The 20,029-nt window shown below is 33.2% G+C and overlaps 1 protein-coding gene and 1 pseudogene across 2 annotated transcripts in view; both read left to right on the forward strand.

Annotated features, from left to right (window-relative positions):
- LRRC2 (leucine rich repeat containing 2) overlaps positions 1 to 18,157 on the forward strand; it is a 214,793-nt gene extending 196,636 nt beyond the window's left edge. Inside the window, exon 9 of one of the 2 annotated variants that reach the window (XM_074207290.1) lies at positions 16,549 to 18,155. In XM_074207290.1, coding sequence (XP_074063391.1) covers positions 16,549 to 16,598 — 50 coding nt within the window. In that variant the 3' untranslated portion in view covers positions 16,599 to 18,155. Of the gene's footprint in view, positions 1 to 16,548 lie in introns of both variants that reach the window. The other variant, XM_074207291.1, reaches the window with a different exon arrangement.
- LOC141503331 (lysine--tRNA ligase pseudogene) lies at positions 47 to 10,527 on the forward strand (annotated as a pseudogene).
- Positions 18,158 to 20,029: the final 1,872 nt, after the last annotated feature.

The raw sequence follows: 20,029 nt of genomic DNA on the forward strand, positions 1-20,029 counted from the left end.
ACCAAGCAGATATAAAAATGTACTTTAAGGATATAAAGAACCTAGCATGATGCCTTCACGTAGTAGAAACCCGTAAGAAATAGTATGTTTTAACAAGTACGTATAAAACAATTATTTTTGTCTTACAAAAGGAATCTTAGATCCAGAGGTGGAAGGGACCTCCAAAACCTCCTAATCAAAATCCCACACTTTAGATATGAGACTAATGAGAACCCTGTTGGTAAACTGAGCTACTTAAGGTCACTTAGTAAGCATCAAAAGCAATTACAGGTCCTCTTTCATTTTTAGAGCCAGTGACCTTAGGCTATATTTTTTTGTTCTCATCTTCCTTTATATATCAAGTTTCTCTCATGAATTTAAGTGGTCATTAATCATTTTACAGTGGGATTGGTAGAGCTGAAAAACATAAAGATAATTGAAAATGAATTCATAATGATGATAGCAGGCATTTATATAATTTTTAAAGGTTTAAACAATATTTTCTTCCCAAGAACTCTAAAATAAGTAGTGGAAGTTTTCTCTTTTTGCAGTTAAAAAACCCTAAGATGCAGAGGATTTGCAAAAAAAAATCATTTAACAAGTTACTAATAAAGAGGCTAATATTATTAGAGATTCAAAATTAAGTTTTTCTGATATATGTGTATATATATATATATATGTATATGTAGTGAACCCTTAGTAAACACTTTTTGATTGATTAATTCTAAGTCTCAAAGTGTAATTTTTAAAGTACCATGAGTTCTTTTATGATAATGAGTCATATCTATGTGATCTTTCCCATTAGATTCCTTGGGAATAGGGATTATATCATGTTTGTGTTTGTTCCTCAACCACTTTACTCTTCAACACATACTCTTCTGCCAAGTGATACCAGCTTCCTTGCTGTTCCCTGTTTAATACACTCCATCTCTCAGTTCCTTTCATCTTCTCTGACTATCCCCAATGCTAAGATCACTCTCCTTCATCCAGTCTGACTCTTGACCTCCATGGCTTCCTTTAAGTCTCAACTAAAATCCCACTTTCCACAGAAAGTGTTTCCTGATACCTCTTAATTCCAGATCCTACCCTATCCTAATTATTTCCTATTTATTCTATTTATAACTTGCTTTGTATATATCTAATTACATGTTTCCTTCACCATTAGGTTGTGAGTTCCTTGAGGGCGGGACTGTCTTTTGCCTCTTATATCCCCAGAGGTTGAATGACTTGTTCATAGTCACTTAGTTGATAAATAGCAAAACTGGAACAAGTATCCAGGTTCAGTGCTCCTCCTTAATTTATAAATATGCTATATTTATGTCCATAGGATTTTTTGGTCCCATATTAGGCAATAAATAATGAATGAATAAAACCATGCTAAGAAAATATTACTTTTCACCAAAAAATATTTCTACATGACTGATATTCTTCTGAAATCCCTATCCTGTGGTTATTAGCCATATTGAGCAAATTCTATAGAGTTAATTTTCTTAAAAAAAAGTCATTTATTAAATTCTATCAGGCCTTCTAGAATTGAGAAAGAAAAATTCTATTTTGTTTGCAGGAATCTTGAAGCTAAGAAAAGGTTAGATTCCATGACTTCTAATTTCCCTTCCAACTCTCTCTTTTTCCACATGTGGAAATCACACATCCCTTTCCACACACATGGTCTATAAAAGTGAACTGTTTGCTCTTTTGGGGTCTTTTTTGCCTGCATAATTCAAATCAGAGTATATTATTATGCATCTATATTTTGAGGTTGTTTATTGAAGAGTGGAGAAGACACTCTATCCATGTCAGTTACCTTACTCACATGGAGAATTAATATTGAATTTTAGCAGAAGCACACAATGAAAAATATATACTTGCCCAGGTGATCTGAGATAGAAATTTCTGGATTTCAAATCCCTGTCTACAATCTGCATTTTTGTTTTGCTTTGTAAGCAGGTCAGTGAGACTAAAGACTCAAGTGAATTTTCTCAGATCAACAGCTAGTAGTTAGCAGGTCACTGAGGAATTTTCTGCAGAAGCACATGGCAAAAATAGACATGTCCTAGCTTACTCTACCCAAGAGGGGAATCATAGCTTTGGGAGTAATTTCATAGGTGATAATGTGCCAGAGTCTGACAGTTTGAACACTTGACCTTCTAGAGAGAGGAGGGGAATTCTTTGATACAGTAGACTCCAAGGAGAAGAAAGAAGATTATTTAAAGAGCAGATGCAGTAAAGGAAAGACAGTGTTGCTCTAATGGAAAGGAGATTATTGAATAAGGGAACTGCATATGACTGTATGAGAAAGAAGGACTGTCAAGAACATCAAAGAACTGTCATATTAGGAATACCATTTTCAATTACCTTCTGGGTAGTTTAATATCTGGTTATGGGCATGTGTGAGTCCTTTGCATTTTATTTATTTTCTGTGGAATGGGATTAATTCAGTCCTGTTATACATACTTTGTTACTTTGAGCATTTGTATAGGAAGAAATATTCTATTTCTCACATTTTGGAAGATCTAGACATGAGCTCTATCAATAGCAAAACATGAGATTTTCCTGGAGAATTTCATGTGAGAATATTCAGCTTAAGATACTAACTTGAGGCCAGGCTCCAAACCTAGACAACAGGGAGGAATAATGGATTATAATCAGTCTTAGAGCACTTGATTCTCTGAAATACAGTGAATAATACAACAGAAGGCATGCTGACAGAATTCTCAGATATGTCCAAATAAAAATCCATTTATTATAATCTTGTTGTGAAACTCTTTAGTTTTATAGGCTCTTTTCAGCTTGGAAGACCTGGGGTGAAGATGGAAGCTAGACCATATAGGGTTGCTGGTCAATGCTTAATAACTAGTTTTTTTGGGATGAACAAAAAATTATGCATGACATTTTAAAGTTTAATCTTCATCAACATTTTCCATCAATTTTTTAGATAAGATAATCAACAAAAAAGTCCTGATTTGTACCATTCTGATTTTTGAAATAAAAATACTCACACTGAAAATTTCACAATTGACTTTCATCACTAGAGGTTGAGTTCACTAAACTACCGTATAGCCTATGAATGCTTGCAACTGAAATAACAGAACAATTAATTTTTAAAACATTCCCTAAAGCCTCTGTAATTTTCTTCTTGTGAAGAATAGAGTCTTTTTTTCTCTTGTCTCAACACAATATTCTGGACTTATACGTATCAGGTGAAAAGGTAATAATAATAAGGTAATAATAATAACTTACATGTATGGAACATTTTAAAGGTTATGAAGTGTTTGCCTCATAATCATTCTGTGAGAATTCTCTTGGGAATAGATAACATAGTCAATAGAGTTGGTTTTATCTAAAAGGAAAAAAGGAGTCTAAAGGAAAAAGAAACCTTATTTCATGGAACATTTGGTCATCTCATATTTCAGTGCTACTGATAGCACATGACTCAGTTCACTGACAGGCTAAGATACAATGACAAAATGTTCTTTAAAAAAGATCATTCTTTTTTTTATAAGTAAGGAGATAGAAATAGGACAAGAAAGGTGATTTTTAGATGTATTCAAAAATCTAATGAAACATTCATTCAAAGAAGGCACTGCTCTTACTGTCCCTAGTGGTGCAGCAAGATAACAAAGACCTCACGGAAGAGCCACAGTCTTTTGGTATTTGAAGAGTTGTCAGATGTAAGATAAATCAGATTTTTTCCCCTTAGTTTAAGGAAATACAGAATGAGAAACACTATATGGAAGTTGTGAAGAATTTAGGATTTATGCTAGAGGGAAAAACAAAACAAAATTTTACAATTAGAATTGTCTAAAAATGTAATGGTTTCCATAGGAAATTGGAGGATCCTTCTCAATGCATGCATTCATGGAATATAACAAAGTACTGCCTGAAAATGATTTCACAGGAATTCTGTTTGGGTATGTCTTGGACAAGATGGCTACTGAGAACCCTTCCATATCTTAAATTCTGTTCTTCAGTGATACAGAAATTTTCTGTGATACAGAAAAATTTATCATCAAGACCAAATGGAGCACTTTCAGTTTGGGCCCTTGGGTGAAGATGGTGAGGAAACAGGGAGTAGTGGTGGCCAGGGATGGCACTGAGACAAAATTGAGCAAAAATGAACTGAAGAGACATTTGAAGGCAGAAGAGAAAATGTCAGAGAAAGAGGCAAAGTATAAAGAATTCAATGAGAAGCAGCCAAATTCAACCCTCACTCACCAGACAATGGTCTGTCTGCTGACAAGAAAATCCTGGACCCAATTCAATATTATATGATAAACAGCCAAGTGATCTTGCAGCTGAAGGTCAATGGAGAGGCCCTACCTACAAAAGTGCCATATATATGCCACTTCATCGAGTGGTGTAATCATTTAAAACCTGACTACCTGACTGACATCACTGTGAGAGTGGCAGGCCAGATCCATGCAAAATTGACTTCTGGGGGAAAATAATTTTTTTTATCTTCAAGGAGAAGGGGTAAAGCTACAAATAAAAGTTAATTTCAGGAATTATAATTAAGAAGAATTTGTTTTGCAGAAATTAGAAACTTGGATGAGGAGACAATATGGCAGTTCAGAGGTATCTAGAGAAGACCCAAAATGGGGGAACTGTGCATCATTCCCCATTACAATTCCCCATTGTATCATTCTGATTTTTGAAATAAAAATACTCACACTGAAAATTTAACAATTGAATTTCATCACTAGAGGTTGAGTTCACCAAACTACTGTATAGCCTATGAATGCTTGCAACTGAAATAACAGAACAATTTTTAAAACATTTCCTAAAGCCTCTGTAATTTTCTTCTTCTGAAGAATGGAGTCCTTTTTTCTCTTGTCTCAACACAATATTCTAGACTTATAAAAATGGATCCTAGATTGTACTCCTAGTGCCAAATCTTCATATGTTGCCTCACTTTCATTTTAGTCTCAAAGACAAGGAAACATGTTATCTCAGTGACACTTAGACTTAATCCTGAAAGATTTGTGAGACAGAAGTTCATCAACTGCTCTAAAACTATTACCCCTAAAAGGAGCTTCCTGGGTTTTCTGAAAATAGAAATACCTATGATGATTGTCATCCGAGTGGAACTGCTATCACGTACCACAAAGAATTGGACATGGACTTGTATATGAGAATTTCCCCAGAGCTCCATCACAAAATGCTAGTAGTTGATTGGGTTTATGAAACAGAATGTCAGTTCAGGAATGAAGAAATTGATTTGACTCATTATCCTGAATTCACAACTTAGTATCTATATTGCATATGCAGATTACCATATTTTCATGGAGATCATTGAGAAGATGATTTCAGGAATGGTGAAGACCATGGAAGTTATAAGGCCATTTTTGACCCAGCAGGTTCAGAGGGCCAGGTCTCCAATATTGACTTTGTACCACCCTTCCAGAGAATCAGCATGTTGGAAGAGTTTGAGAAAGCTCTTGGTATGAAGCTTCTTGAGATCTATCTTTTTGAAACAGAAGAAATTCCTAAGATTCTATTTTGTTTTGCACCTAGGTCAGCTTTTATTTATACCACAGAGCTTTAAAAATACAGAATAAAACAGAAAACTCATAAAGTTCTTGATATCTGTGAGGTGAGAAATACAGTGTCCTCCTTGCTGAACTACAATAAGTCTTCTTGACAAGTTTATAGGTGTGCTCCTGAAAGTGACCTGCTTCAACTCCACCTTAGTCTGTGACCATCCATAGATAATGAACCCAATGGCAAAGTGATATTACTCCAAGGACAACCTTACTGAGTGCTTTGAATGCTTTGTGATGAAGAATGAAACATGGAACACCAATTCAGAGCTGAAGGACCCTGTGTGGCAGTGGCAGCTTTTTTTTAAGCATTTTTTTTCAAGGCAAATGGGGTTAAGTGGCTTGCCCAAGGCCACACAGCTAGGTAATTATTAAGTGTCTGAGACCGGATTTGAACCCAGGTACTCCTGACTCTAGGGCTGGTGCTTTATCCACTATGTCACCTATCTGCCCCCATAGTGGCAGCTTTTTGAACAGCCAGTCAAGGCCATGGCCACAGATGGCAATGAAGCCACAGTCATTAAAGACAATTTCTGTACTGCTCTGAAATATGGTCTTCTGCCAATGGCTGGCTGGGGGATGGGCACTGTCAGACTCACCATGTTTCTTACAGACTATAATGACATTAAGGAGGTCCTTCTCTTTCTTTGAAAATCCATCACTTGCTGTTTTGTCTAAGGGCACAATGACATCTGCCTCAAGCTAGAAGATAGGATCTCAGCTGTTTCAGATATGAACAAGGGATTCAGGGACGTTAGAATTGAGGTGATGTGAGTGGCTGGAGCTCTGTCCTGTGGATGTCTCTAACCTAGGGGAATATGATGAGGAATGCTTTCAACTTCTCATCACCAAATAAACCATTTTTGTCTTTAAAAATGAACAAATAGGAAGACTCTATAAATAATAAATATGCATTTATAAATAACATATGACATGTATAGGATCATAGCAGTTTCTGTCAGAAAATAGTAGGGAAGAATATTTTTTCCATAAATGGATGAAGAAAAGACATGCAAATGAGGCAATAAGTTAATTGTATTTGACCAAATATTGATGTTCATTAAGTGCTGTAGTATACTAATATAGGAATAATCAGTGTGGAGAGAACTAGCCAGGGAATGCTTCTTGAAAGAGGTAAGTGCATTAAATGATGGGTATTGATGGCAGAGAGGAAGAATAGGAGCATTCTTAATAGAGGAAAAGTATAGGCAAAATCATGAAAGCATAAGTGAATAATAAACCTCTGAGGTATGATAAGAAACTTGACCTTGTTGAAGCAGAGATACCATTATGAGATTGGATATTTGCTAGAGGATCTTGAAGGCTAGGCTGAGGACTTTGGTTTGACTTCAATAGAGTATTGAAAAAGGGTCATCAGCAGAGAAAAGACTGTATAGTCATCTGTATAGAAGATGGACTAGAATTAAAATAAAATCACAGTATGGTACAATGATATAGTAGGGAAGCATTGAGATTCTAGGTTAGGGAATAGTGAAAAATATCAGATTTGAGAAATGATAGACATAGTAGATTATTGATGTGGGTAAAAGGTCATGAAAGATTTAAATAGCAATTGGAGAATTGCAGTAAAGAGAATTGAAGACTGAACTTGGAAATGGTAGGAACTGAATCAGAATCTTACCTCAGAGGCATGCTAGTAGTATGATTTTGGGTAATTGCTCTCAGCCTCAATTTTTTTAAAGTATAAAATGAGGATCATAATATAATAACTAATTCATAGAATTGTTTTGAGGATCATATGAGATAATATATGTAAGTTGCTTTGCAAATCTCATAAGCACTATATAAATGTTAAGTGGCAATTGTCTACTTGGACATGTCAAAATTGTAGATAGTTTTCATAATCCAGTCATTAACATATTCTTTGCAAGTCATATAAGTTTTTAGTTTTTAGTTTCTGATTTGGCTAGATCAAACCTGACCTACTCATTGCTGTTACCTAGATTTTCCAAGGGGAAGGCAATGCAAGTTTGCAGCCACCTTGGGTTTTCTCAGGGGTTCTCTTAGGGTGTATGCTGCTTGGGGCAGCTAGGTGGTGTTATAATAGAGCACTGGCCCTGTAGTCAGGAGGATCTGAGTTCAAATGTGACCTAAGATACTTAATAATTACCTAGCTGAGTGATCTTGCACAAGTAACTTAACCCCATTGATCTGCAAAAAAGGGGTGTGTACTGCTTATCTAGTGTTCATAATCAACTCTTTCATAAAAGAAAATGCATGCAGAGTTCACTTTTACATTTAATTTACAATAATAACATTATTTTCTTAAGTCTAGAAATAAGAAAAAAATAAATCTGCTGATTTCCGAGGTAGAAATGATCACATGGAAAATTTAGCAATCAGCTCTTGAGAGCAGTTTAAGTTGACTCCAGGACACTTTGATCTCAAATGTTTTCCAAAACCCAAACACAAGAAAAGAGCTTGTTAGGCTAATGTAGAACTTATACACTGAAAGAAGCATTAGACATCACCCTAGAATGCCTGTGTTTTGTGAATGGATAGAATACATCTTACTAAGCCTCCTTTTCTCACTCTCCCTATCCCTCAAGCCTTTCTTATATGAAGAGCTCATCTTTAAATTTACTTGGAAAATTGGAATCTTTCTTTATTACCTCCCTTTTTCCCCCACTTGACATGTCAAAATCTTACTCTTTTTTACTTTTCTACTTTTTTTTTTACTTTTTTTACTTTTCTACATTTGCCCTTGATCCAATTTTCTCTCCTAGTCTCTACCAGATTGCCCCCTTAATCATTCTCCCTCTCATTCTCTAATGCTTGAGACTTTCAGCCAACATAGTTGACTGAATAAGGATAAACTTCCCAGTTCCTTGACCTTTATTCCAGAAAAAAAATCCAGAAATTCATACTGGACTTAATAGTGATGAAGAAATTAAAGTAGAAACTACAGTGACTTCTTTCAACTTAGAATTACCAGCTGCTCTTGGGGAATAGAAAAGATGCTAGCACAGGAAAATAAGCCCATAATTTCCCATTGTAGCCAATGGAGCCAGAAGTATGTGTAACTTGTAAAACTCTCTGTCTAGAATAGGCAGCAAACATAAAATGTTTCCCTGAGAAAACCTCAAGGTGGTTGCAAACTCATATTGACCCCTCCTTAGGAAATCTGGGTAGCCGCAGTGCCTAGGGCAGACAGGACACCCCAGGCTTTTGAGTTCTTTACCATCTTTCATGATGAAAATCTAGCTTGCTGAACCTCAAAATTCAGGGAAGCCTGACCCCAGATGGAGAAGGTCAATATCAGTGACTCAGGGTAGAGCAAAGTGGTCTAACCATTCCACCTACTGAAAAACACTTCACAGTATGGACCCTGTTACTAATATAAAAAAATAAGCCTGATGCAGTAAATAAAACTGAGGAGAGGCATAAATCAATAAAAGAAATTACTATACTTTCTACAGTTATTCTCCAATTGATGGAAATTCTTTTATTCCAAGGTTTTTTCTTCTTGTCAATACAGATAGATTGAGCTATCAAGATGATGTGTACATAATCTTTTCTTCCTTCTTTAGTGTCTTTTTTACATAGGTCCTACAGTAATATAGCCAGGTCAAGGGGAATAAACTGTTTAGCAATGTTTGGTGAATAATTCCAAATTATTTTGCATAATGGTCATATGCTTTCATAGGTATACCACAGTGTACCAGTATGCCTATTTTCTTCACTTTTTTCAATTTTCCTTTGTTATCTTTGTCAATCTGGTTGATGTGCAGTGGAACTTAAGTTGTTTAATTTGTGGTTTTCAAATTATTAGTGATTAATGGAATATTGTTTCCATCTAGGTTATAGGTAGCCTGCTTATTTTTCTTTTAAGATCTGCCTGGTAAGAGATTATTATCATTGAGAGTTATTTTTTATTATAAATTGGAATTGGATCCTTATGTATCTTGGAAATGAGGAAATTTACCAGAGAAACTTGCTGCAAATTTTTCCTGAGTTAATTGTTTTCTTTTTAATCCTAGCTTTATTGTATTTGTGCAAAGGCTTTTTTAAAAATTTTATAAAATTAAAATCATTTAATTTATCTTCGGTGATCTTCTCTGTCCCTTGTTTGGTCTTGGAGTTCACCCCCTCATCAAAATATCTTTCTCATTTCCCCAATATATTCCCCCAAATATTTCTCATTTCCCCAATGTTTCTTTAATTTTTTTATGATATGATCTTTTATATCTAGATCACTATTCATTTGGATTTTATCTTAATTAGTTTAATGGATAGAGTTGTAAATCTAATTTCTTGAGTACTACTATTTATTTTTTCCAGTTTTTTTCCAATTTTTATGAAGAGTGAGGTCTTTTCCAAGTAGATGGTCTTTTTGTGATTATGAACATGAAGAAACAGATGATTTCAAAGAAACAGAAAGACTCATATGAACTAGTACAGAATAAAGAAAGGAGAATAGGAAAAATAATTTATACTATAATTGCAATATAATGGAAATGAATTATTGTAAAGACTTAGAAACTGATAAAAAATGAAATAAGCAGACAGGAGAAGAATTTATATATTAGAAACAACACTTCAAATAGACACAAAAAGAATTATTATTAACACAATGACTAGACATGAATTCAGAGAATCAATGATAAAATAAACTATCCATTTCTTGATGGAGAGGAAATGGGTGTAGAGCATAGAATGAGACAAACTTTTTGAACACAGGCAAGCATAGCAATGCAACTAGTCTACCCAAATTTGCTGAAAATAATTTGTTTATTGTTTTCCCTATGAAATTCAGTGGAAGGAATAGAAAATAGATTTTGCTCAAGTAAAAAATAAAACATTAACTAAAAATAACACATTGATTAGTATCACAAATTATGGCAAAATAGAAATTCCTCCAAAGAAGTGTAATGTAACAACTATATTTTACAACTGAAAGGGGAAAAAAAGGATTTCCTCTAAGGTCTAATCTTCAATCTCTTTCTATATACTGCATTTTTCCTATAGCCTTCAAAAATGTCTAAGTCTTCCCTATCAAAAAAATTAATAAATAAAGACAAAAAAAAACAAGAAAGATTTCACTAGGCTTAATTCTTTCTCTTTTCTCTCATTAACAATTACATTTCTAGGAGAAAAAGAAATCTTTCTATACTTATAACTTTCACTTTTCACTTTATTTATTCTTCAGTTCTATGATCTGGGTTCTAATCTCATCATTCAAATGCAATTTCTTTTTCCAAAATTAATAGTGTTTTCTTAATTGTCAAAACTGATAGTCATTTTTTTCTTCCCAGTTCTTATCTTTTCTTTTAAATTTTATTTATTTAAGGCAGTGGGTTAAGTGAATTGCCCAAGATCACAGAGATAGGCAATTATTAAGTGTCTAAGGCTAGATTTGAACTCAGGTCCTCCTGACTCCAGGGTCAGTGCTCTATCCACTGTGTAACCTAGCTGCTTCTGTTCTTATCTTTTTAAATCTATTACAATGTTGACTACCCTTTCGTCCTGTATACCATCTTCTTTCTTTGTGTGTATGTGTGCATATGTGGGTGTGACACTACTGTTTCTTAGTTCTCCTCCTGTCCTTCATCATACCAATTCTTTTTTATTTCCTTTTATTTTATTCCTTTTATTTCCTTAACTGGTTTCTCATTTATAGAACTGAGCATTCCTTAAGTCTTTCTCTTTGATTCTTGATTCTTCTTTTGTCTTCTTTTAACTTTCTCTCTCTCTCTCTCTCTCTCTCTCTCTCTCTCTCTCTCTCTCTCTCTCTCTCTCTCCACACACACACACATTCTCTGAGCCCCCAATAATCCCCAATGACTTAACCAACATTATTTTTTTTTAGGTTTTTGCAAGGCAAATGGGGTTAAGTGGCTTGCCCAAGGCCACACAGCTAGGTAATTATTAAGTGTCTGAGACCGGATTTGAACCTAGGTACTCCTGACTCCAAGGCCGGTGCTTTTTCCACTATGCCACCTAGCCGCCCCACAACCATCATTCTTATATAAATGATTCATAGATCTATATATTCTCCTTCACTCCTATTTCTTTCCTGACATTTAATCTTGCTTCACTAACTATTTAATAATCAATTTCTAATTGATTCACCTAAAGACATCTCAAACTCAAGAAGTTCAAAATAGATCTTGTCCCCACCCCTTCCCCCTAATACATCCCCTCTGCTGAATTTCCCTGTTTCAGTTGAAGGTACCACCTTTCATTCAATCTCTCAGGTTTATAATCTTGAGCTTTTCTTCTGCTTCACACCACATATCCAATCTATTGCCACATCTTATCATTTTATCTCTAAAACATTTTTCATACCTGCCATAATTTCTCTACTTATGCAGTCACCACCTTACTTCAGGTCCTTATCACTGCTGGTTCTTTCTTCCTAATTTTCTTGAATTTCTAAATTACCTTGTATATTTTAATATATAATAAAAGGCAGTATATAAGATTTTCAAAGTGCCTTATAAATTATCTCCTTTTGTCCTCACAGCAATCCTAGGAAATAGGTGCTATTATTATCCTCATTTCACAAATTTAGAAAAACAAATAAAACCTGAAATGTAGAGAAAGATGGGTGCCTCATTCAAAGTCACATAGCTAGTATGTGTCTAAGGATGGATTTGAACTCATATCTTTCTGACTTTAGCATTAGAATACTTTGCTCTGAGCTGGATTGTCTCCCCCAAGAGAATAAAAGCTCTGTAAGAGTATGAAGTGCTTCATGTTTTGTATTCCTTTGCCTGGTACATCCATATAACAGCTGGCATATAATAAATCACTGTTGATTGATTGAACATGAAATCAGGAAGATCTGAATTCATATCCTACCTCAAATCCTAGTAAGCTCTGTGATCTTGAGTGATAACAGCTGATAAGAACAATAAGCATTTATATAGCACTCTAATGTTTGCAAAGTATTTTGTTCATGTTATCTAATTTTGCTAGTTACTATTCAAGTAGATAGTAATATAATCGTTATTTTGCATTTGAGAAAACTGAGGCTGAGAGAGGTTAAGTGACTTGCTCAGGGTCATTTAGTAAGTGTCTGAGGCAGGATTTGAATTTAAGTCTTCTTGATTTGAAGTAAAGCATTCTATCTACTATTCCTCCTGAGTAAGTAACCCAACTTTTTTGAGGCTATATTTCTGCATCTGTAATGTAGGTGTTAACATTAGCATCTATTTCACAATGTTGTTGTATGAATAATGCTCTAAAGAGCATTGAAAATATTAAATAAGTTTTAAATGTTAGTTGCTATTATTATTACCTAGTTCTATGCTTCATTTTCCAATGAGGAAACTAAAATCACAGAAATTAGAGACTTGTCTTCAATTATACAACTTGTTAGTCAAAAATGTAGGATTAAAACCCAGGTTCTTTATTCCTACTGTAATGAACTTTGCATACCACTGTTTAAAATATTCCTTTAAAAGATTCCACTTAGGTGTTTCTGACAAGATCTTTTGGAATTGAGGGAAAAAAACAGAGATGAGAATTATATAAGAGGCATATATAATTTGCCTATCTTAGGAAAAAAGTTAAAAGTATTTTCTATTTCTGAAGCTGTTTTAATTTTCAGAAATTTTATTATGTGACTAATTGAACTTGCTCTATGTTTAAGGTGGAAAAAATGGGGAAGAAGTATGGGAGGTCATTGGACTTAGAGATGTCAGGTCTAATTAAACATGGGTTGCACACATTATACACTATGGAATTAATGAAGATGCAACTTTAGTTAATTCTTTCTCAGTTCAGTACATTTTTCAAATTCTTCTGTAAAACTCATTTTTGTTCCATCTAATCATTATGCAGTGAGGTTATCTTGATGATCTCTTGGGTCCTTTCCTTCTCTAACATTCTGTGTGATTCAGTGAAATTTAAGGATGCAATTGGAATAAGGCAAAACTTCCCTTGAAGATTAAGACTATAGCTTGCCTCTGAATTCTGTGTTATCTTGCTATATTTGGGGGGGGGAGGGGGAGTAAAGGAGCAGTGTTTTCTTTTTTTGAAAACAGATTGTTTTTTAATACCAAAAAAAATCAAGTCAACCATTACCCTGGATCAACTTAGATCATTACAAAAGCAATGTTTGCTTTTAATGATTTTTTCATTAGGTTTTTGAGTAAAACTAAGAACTCATCTTATTTTTGTCCTCTTACTTGTACCATTTACTTTTTAATATAGAAATCTATAGTTTGAGATCCATTCTGACTACCAGTTTGTTGCTGCAGAGAAAGGTGGATATCTTTTTTTCAGGTTGCTATAATATAAAATTCTGTAAAATGATGCAAATCATATTCTCTGAATAATACCTTTATTTGTTAATGCTTTCATTAACACTTTAGTAAAAAGAAATGTTTGATTTAAAAGCATTCACTGTTTTACTGATCTAAATGTACATTTTAAAAAACAGTCTTTTTGGATGATCAAATTCTATGATTTCTTTTTTTAATGCTCAGAGCGATTACAGTATCATTGGATTTAGATTTAAAAGGAATCTTGGAGGTTAAACCTTTTCATTTTAGAAATGAAGAAACAAGATTCAAAGAAATAAAGGGACTTATCCTGCAACATACACCTTGTATGTAAGAGAACCAGGATTTAAACTTAGGTCTTTGAATAACCAATAAACTCATCCAAGACTAAGGCAGGTGACAACCAAAGTAGGATTCAACTAATTCAACTAATCATTACTTAATGCCATAAATTATTACTAATATATTATGTAACATTGTTAATATAATAACAATGCAACACAAAGACAAAATGTACTCAATTGATAAAAGTAGAAAATTGAAATTAACTAGAATTCATTAAATTATTAATAGTCATTTAAAATGGATTCCATTTAAATTCCATTCCATACTTTCACCAGCCCTTTCTAAAACTTATCTTTTAAGAATCTAAGATATCATGAATCCTGGTTCTTTCATAAATGTAGATTTGAGCTCCTCTCTTTATACATTCTTCATGGGTTGCTATGGGCTATATGTACATATGAACATACATACATTTATGTATATATGGTAAATAGGATATGTTGAGTTGGATTATTCAGTCTCTCTTTATCACTGTTTTTCCTTTTCCTATGGGTTTTTCTTTTTGGTCTAGAAAACCTTGACAAAAGACTCTGTAAATCTCTATTTTTTTTAGTTCCAAATCTTCAGTCAAACATCACTGTATCAAAACACTTCAGCAATCTGACAGAAATTAGATTAAGACAATATCTCCTTGTGTAATACAACAAGTTCCAAATATATGAAACATCTAGATAGGAAAAAAATCACATCCTAAGCAAATTTGGTGAGAAGGGATGAAGATACCTTTTACAACTATGGATGGAGCAAGAGTTCTTCATCAATCAAATGAGGAATATCATAGGAGGTTAGACAACAGTTATTACATAAAATTGAAAAGTTTGAGTAAAGGTAAAATTAATGTATTCAAAATTAAATTTAAAGAGTAACAACTAAGGAAAACCTTTGCAGCAGATTTCTCTGATAAAAGTCTGATATCCAAGATATATATGAAGTTAATGTAAATATAGAAGAGTAAATTTCATTCCTTTATCTTTAAATGGTGAAAAGATATTAGCAGAGGTCCTCAAAAGTAGATAGACAAGTTAACAACAACTTTATTTCAAAAAAATTTCAAATCATGTAAAAGGAAAATGAAAATAAAACCAACTCTTAGATTCCTCCTTACAGCCATCAGATCGGCAAAGATGTCAGACAAAGAAAATGACAATTGTGTAGTTGTGAAGTGATCCAACCATTTTTAAGGTCAATTTATAATTATACTCTAAAAGTCTTTAAACTTTGTTAGTTAGTTAGACTTAGCAAAACTACTATTAGACTTATATCCAAAAGAGATAAAAGAAAGAGGTAAGGAATCCATAAATTTATATGCAAAACCATTTTATAGTAACACTTTCTCTCATAGCAAAATGGATGTCAATCAATTGTAGAATGTCTGAATAAATGAAAGCACATGAATATACTGGAATAATATTGCATTATAAAAAATGATGAAGGGAATTGAACAAACTTGTACAAACTAATGCAAAGTGAAGTGAGCAAACCCTGGAGAACAGTTTATATATTGAATTAAAAAATGTAAAGAGAAAAAATTTTGGAAGATTTAAATCTATTATTAATGCATTGACCAATCACACCTCCAAAAGACTGATAATTATTCATGCTTCTGATCTTTTAACACAGATATAATAGACTAGGGAGGAAGAATGAGACTTTCAGATATAGTTAATATGGGAATATATTCCCTCCTAAAGAGAGCTTTTCTCTTAGTGTAAGTACAAAAGTAATGAAGGCAATACAAAAAAAAAAAAAGAATCAGAGATAGAAAAGAAGAAAAGAATAATGAGGAATTATAAAAAACTAAATAGAAGGAAACAGAAGGAAGTTCAGAAAGAGACAGAGATGAGCAATGATGTGTTTGAACTACTTTAAATATGAATTATTAAACAATCCCAAAGTGTTCATATTAGAAAGAAACAAACCAAATTCTATGAAACAGATGTTCATAGTTTCACATACAAAATGTAATAGTAGAGATTTATTTACCCATGAGATACTAGGTGACACCCCGGCTTTTTGTTGTTGTGGTTGCTGTTGTTATTGTTGCCTCTGTTATCACTTTAAAATTTAAAAGAAAAAAATTGTAAATTTCTTTGTTTTTTAAATTTCATCCTCAATCCAATGTCGTGAGCTCTTGTAAATTTTCTTCAACTAAACTTTTATGGGTGACCAACTCGTCAGAAGTGGCAACTTTTGACATTATTCAACTAGATATTAATTTGAATTTAAAAATTCCTATAATTTGTTTAGAATATGGTCACTTCTTCCATGTGGGCAGATTTCTATCTAACTCATTGCAACAGTTGTTATGAAAATACTTTCTCTTTTTCTGCTTGAGCAATAACATATTAGAAAAAGAGTTAAGGTGTACATTTTCATTTATTTATAACAAAAATTAAAATTGAATGTAGTGTTTTTTTTTTTTTTTTTTGCAGAATCTGTTCCTAGCTGCACCACAAAAATATCATTTAACCTCCAACTGTGATATCATCCTTCTGGAAGACAAAAAAAATCCCCTGATTTTTATAAGAAGAGTAAAGTTTTGGTGTTTTGAATTAACTCATCTGTCCTTTAAGTTCAAGAGCAGTGGCATGTGCTTTAGAACAAAACTCATGAAACTTCTTTGATAGTTAAGTAATCATTTAACATTTTTAGAAAAGGCGTGATTTTTAAAGCTGTATTTTTAACAGACCAAATTTATAAGCTGACAGTAATGTTTCAAAAAATATAGGAGCAAGTGATATTGTATAGTGTTCATATTAGATTATTTTGCTCTTTTAAACATAATTTTTAAAGTCTTATTTTTTTAGTTATTTTCCTAGGTTTTTACAAACTTCTCTTTCCATGGATTTTAAATGTTGCTGTAGGAGGAGGAGGTTTCCATATCTGTTCACATATCCAATCCAAAAAATATTTGCTAAGTCCTTCCTATGTTCCAAGCATTGTGTCATGTGCTAGACAGACAATCAATAAAAAGAAAAACAGAACCTTACATCAAGAAGATTTCAACCTACTGCAGAAAGCAGATAATAGACACACACACACACACACACACACACACACACACACACACACACACACAGAGGAGTGGGGGTGAAGGTAGGTAAAGACTAGGGATTACCTAGGTGAGGGATCAGCCTGTTCCATGGAGTTAAAACCAGGCAGAGCAACAGATGCTGAATGGAGTGAACTGAAAAAGTCCAATTTCTGCCCTTTATAAATAAAGACCTTGGGAGGATAAATTTATTGTGTAAACTAAGCAGGGTGCTACTTAGAGTAGTGAAAATGGAAATTTTAAAAGAGTTTTCAAAGGACTAAAGTTGCAGGAGGTCAGTTAATGGTTATGAAATCATCTGATTTCAGGCTTATTCCTCTTTTAACTTCTTTATTCTGATTCCACAAATTTTTAAAATAGTCCTTCATTTCTGCAGTTTAAATTCTTGTGACCAAACTGAATTATAGAGAATAGCAACATTGAAACCTCTTCTGACAATAATAATGATGATAATAATGATAATAACTGACCTATATAGATTAGATACATTATTTCATTTTTATCATTTAATAACATTGTGCAATACATATTAGAGATATCATTTCCATTTTACAGAAGAGGAACACAAGACCCAAGGAAGTGAATTGATTTGTCAGTGTTTGAACTCTGATATCTGAGAGGTAGTTCTAGTACTCTTGTCATTATACCCCATTGCCCAATTTAAATCTGTTTCTGTTCCCTATAAGCCAACTTCTTCTCACTAAAACAAATATAAGAAGATTTTACATGATTAAAGATAACAAATAAAAAGACACAATAATGGAAACCATACTACCACTGTTAGGATATTTAGACTACTACTGTTACGATTAAAGAAATTTCTTGCAAATAGATTAAAAGATTAAGAAAAAGTGAAATATTGCTGTAACTTTAAATTTAAATATTTTAAGAGTACTTTTGAACCAAATTTAATTGTATAATATTTGTGATTTTTGGTAATTGTTTATTGACTTGTAAAGGTAAATTTTATGAAGAACCAAATGAAAAAATGTGTTTTAATTCAGTGAAAAATATGGATTTACATATGAATCAAATGTGTATAATTTATACATAATTTTGTTTCAATAAAGTTAGTGTTTATGCAGAAAACACAGTCTGTTTTATGAATGTCAAAAAAGTTTTAGTAAACTATAATGATTTTGATATTAACATATTTCAAATATTAGATATATCATTTGAATATGTTTATAGATATGATTTAATTGATATATTTATATAATTATAAACAAAATAGTTCAAAAAAGGATGTAGACATCAAAGAAAGTAACTAGTAGATTTTAATATAGTGCCATAATACTGCCCATTCTGAGGAAGTTAAAAAATGTAAATGATGTATTACAAGCTAGTAAATGATTTGGAAAAGAAATTTACATAGAAATGTAAATGAACCATCAAAGCAACTTAACTCCACAAAGAGAAAAGAATTCTTTGAAGGAAAGTTCCTCTGTTTAAGAAAGTTATTATTCCCATTTCTGAAATGCTGAAAATTAAGGCATCTTAATTCTTCAGAGAAAGAAAATCATTAGTAGTAAATTAAAAATTGAAAACTTAAGTTTATTTTTTCTTTCATTGGAATTAATTTTTTGCATTGAAAAAGTTTTATTTAGAAAGAATTGTTTATATGATTTCAAGGAATTTATGATTGTGAAGATATGATGAAAATTTTGGGTATTTTAACAATGAATTTACTCTTAATCCAACCAGCAAAATTAGAAACAATTGATAAAGTTGCAAAATTTACATTTGTCTCCAGGAAAATTTAATGTTTTCCAGAGGAATCTAAAAATGAAATTGGTTTCAGCAGGAGCTAGTGGATTCTTCCTCTTGGTCAGGTGGATGCTGTGTACTTGTCAGGTACATTGTAGATAAGATGCTTACCTAGGCAAAGGTAGGACTAAGATTTTATTGTTTATTTTATTCTTGGTGTGAACTACTCAATTCAAATGAAGGCCCTTTAGTAGTAAGCATATGATAATCAGAGATTTTTTTAGTTTTATTTTTATTGTTGAGGAAAGAGAGGACTTATGGGTGGTGTGTTATAGTAAGGTTATGGTAAGAACACATAAGTTCAAGACTGAATGCACTAGGGATGAGATGGGACCCACAGAGCCACATTTACTAAATATCATTCCAATTAAATTTTATTCAGTATTGGAACCACATGCTGGTTTTTTCCAAGAGTGTTTCTCTCCTTTCATGAGTATTTCCAGGAGAGAACCTGCAATAATTTGTGTTCTTTCTCAAAATAAGAAGTTCAAAGGACCAGGAGATATCTCTCTTTTCCCAGGATCATGAAAAGTTTACCTCTTCTACAGGCAGTGAGCATTCAAGTCTCTATTCTCCACCAATACAGATAGTCTTGATCAAATGGACTTGAGTCCCAGATTAAAAACATTAGGAAGGTCCTGTCTGTTTAGGAGGAACTAGGGATTTTCTCATAGTTCAGAAAAAAAAGACAAAATGTGTTGCCAGTGTTGAGACCAATGGGCAACTAAGTGGCTCAGTGAATAGAGCACCAGTCCTGGAGTCAGGAGGACCAGAGTTCAAATGTGACCTGACACTTGATACATACTATCTGTGTGACCTTGGGAAAGTCACCTGACCCCATTGCCTCACAAAAAAGAACAGCTAGGTGGCTTAGTGTATAGAATTTGGAGTCAGGAGCTGGGAATTCAGATCCAGTCTCAGACACTGGACTCTTACTAGGGTGTGACCTTGGGTAAGTCATTCAACTCTGCCTCACATCCAGGGTCACTTCAAGTCATTTTGATCCATATCTGGCCATTGGACCCAGATGCTTCTGGAGGAGAAAGAGAGAGACTTGGTGACTTAGCACAGCACTCCCTTACTCAAATTCAATT

The sequence above is a fragment of the Macrotis lagotis genome, chromosome X (assembly GCF_037893015.1).
Source record: "Macrotis lagotis isolate mMagLag1 chromosome X, bilby.v1.9.chrom.fasta, whole genome shotgun sequence".
NCBI lineage: Eukaryota > Metazoa > Chordata > Mammalia > Peramelemorphia > Peramelidae > Macrotis > Macrotis lagotis.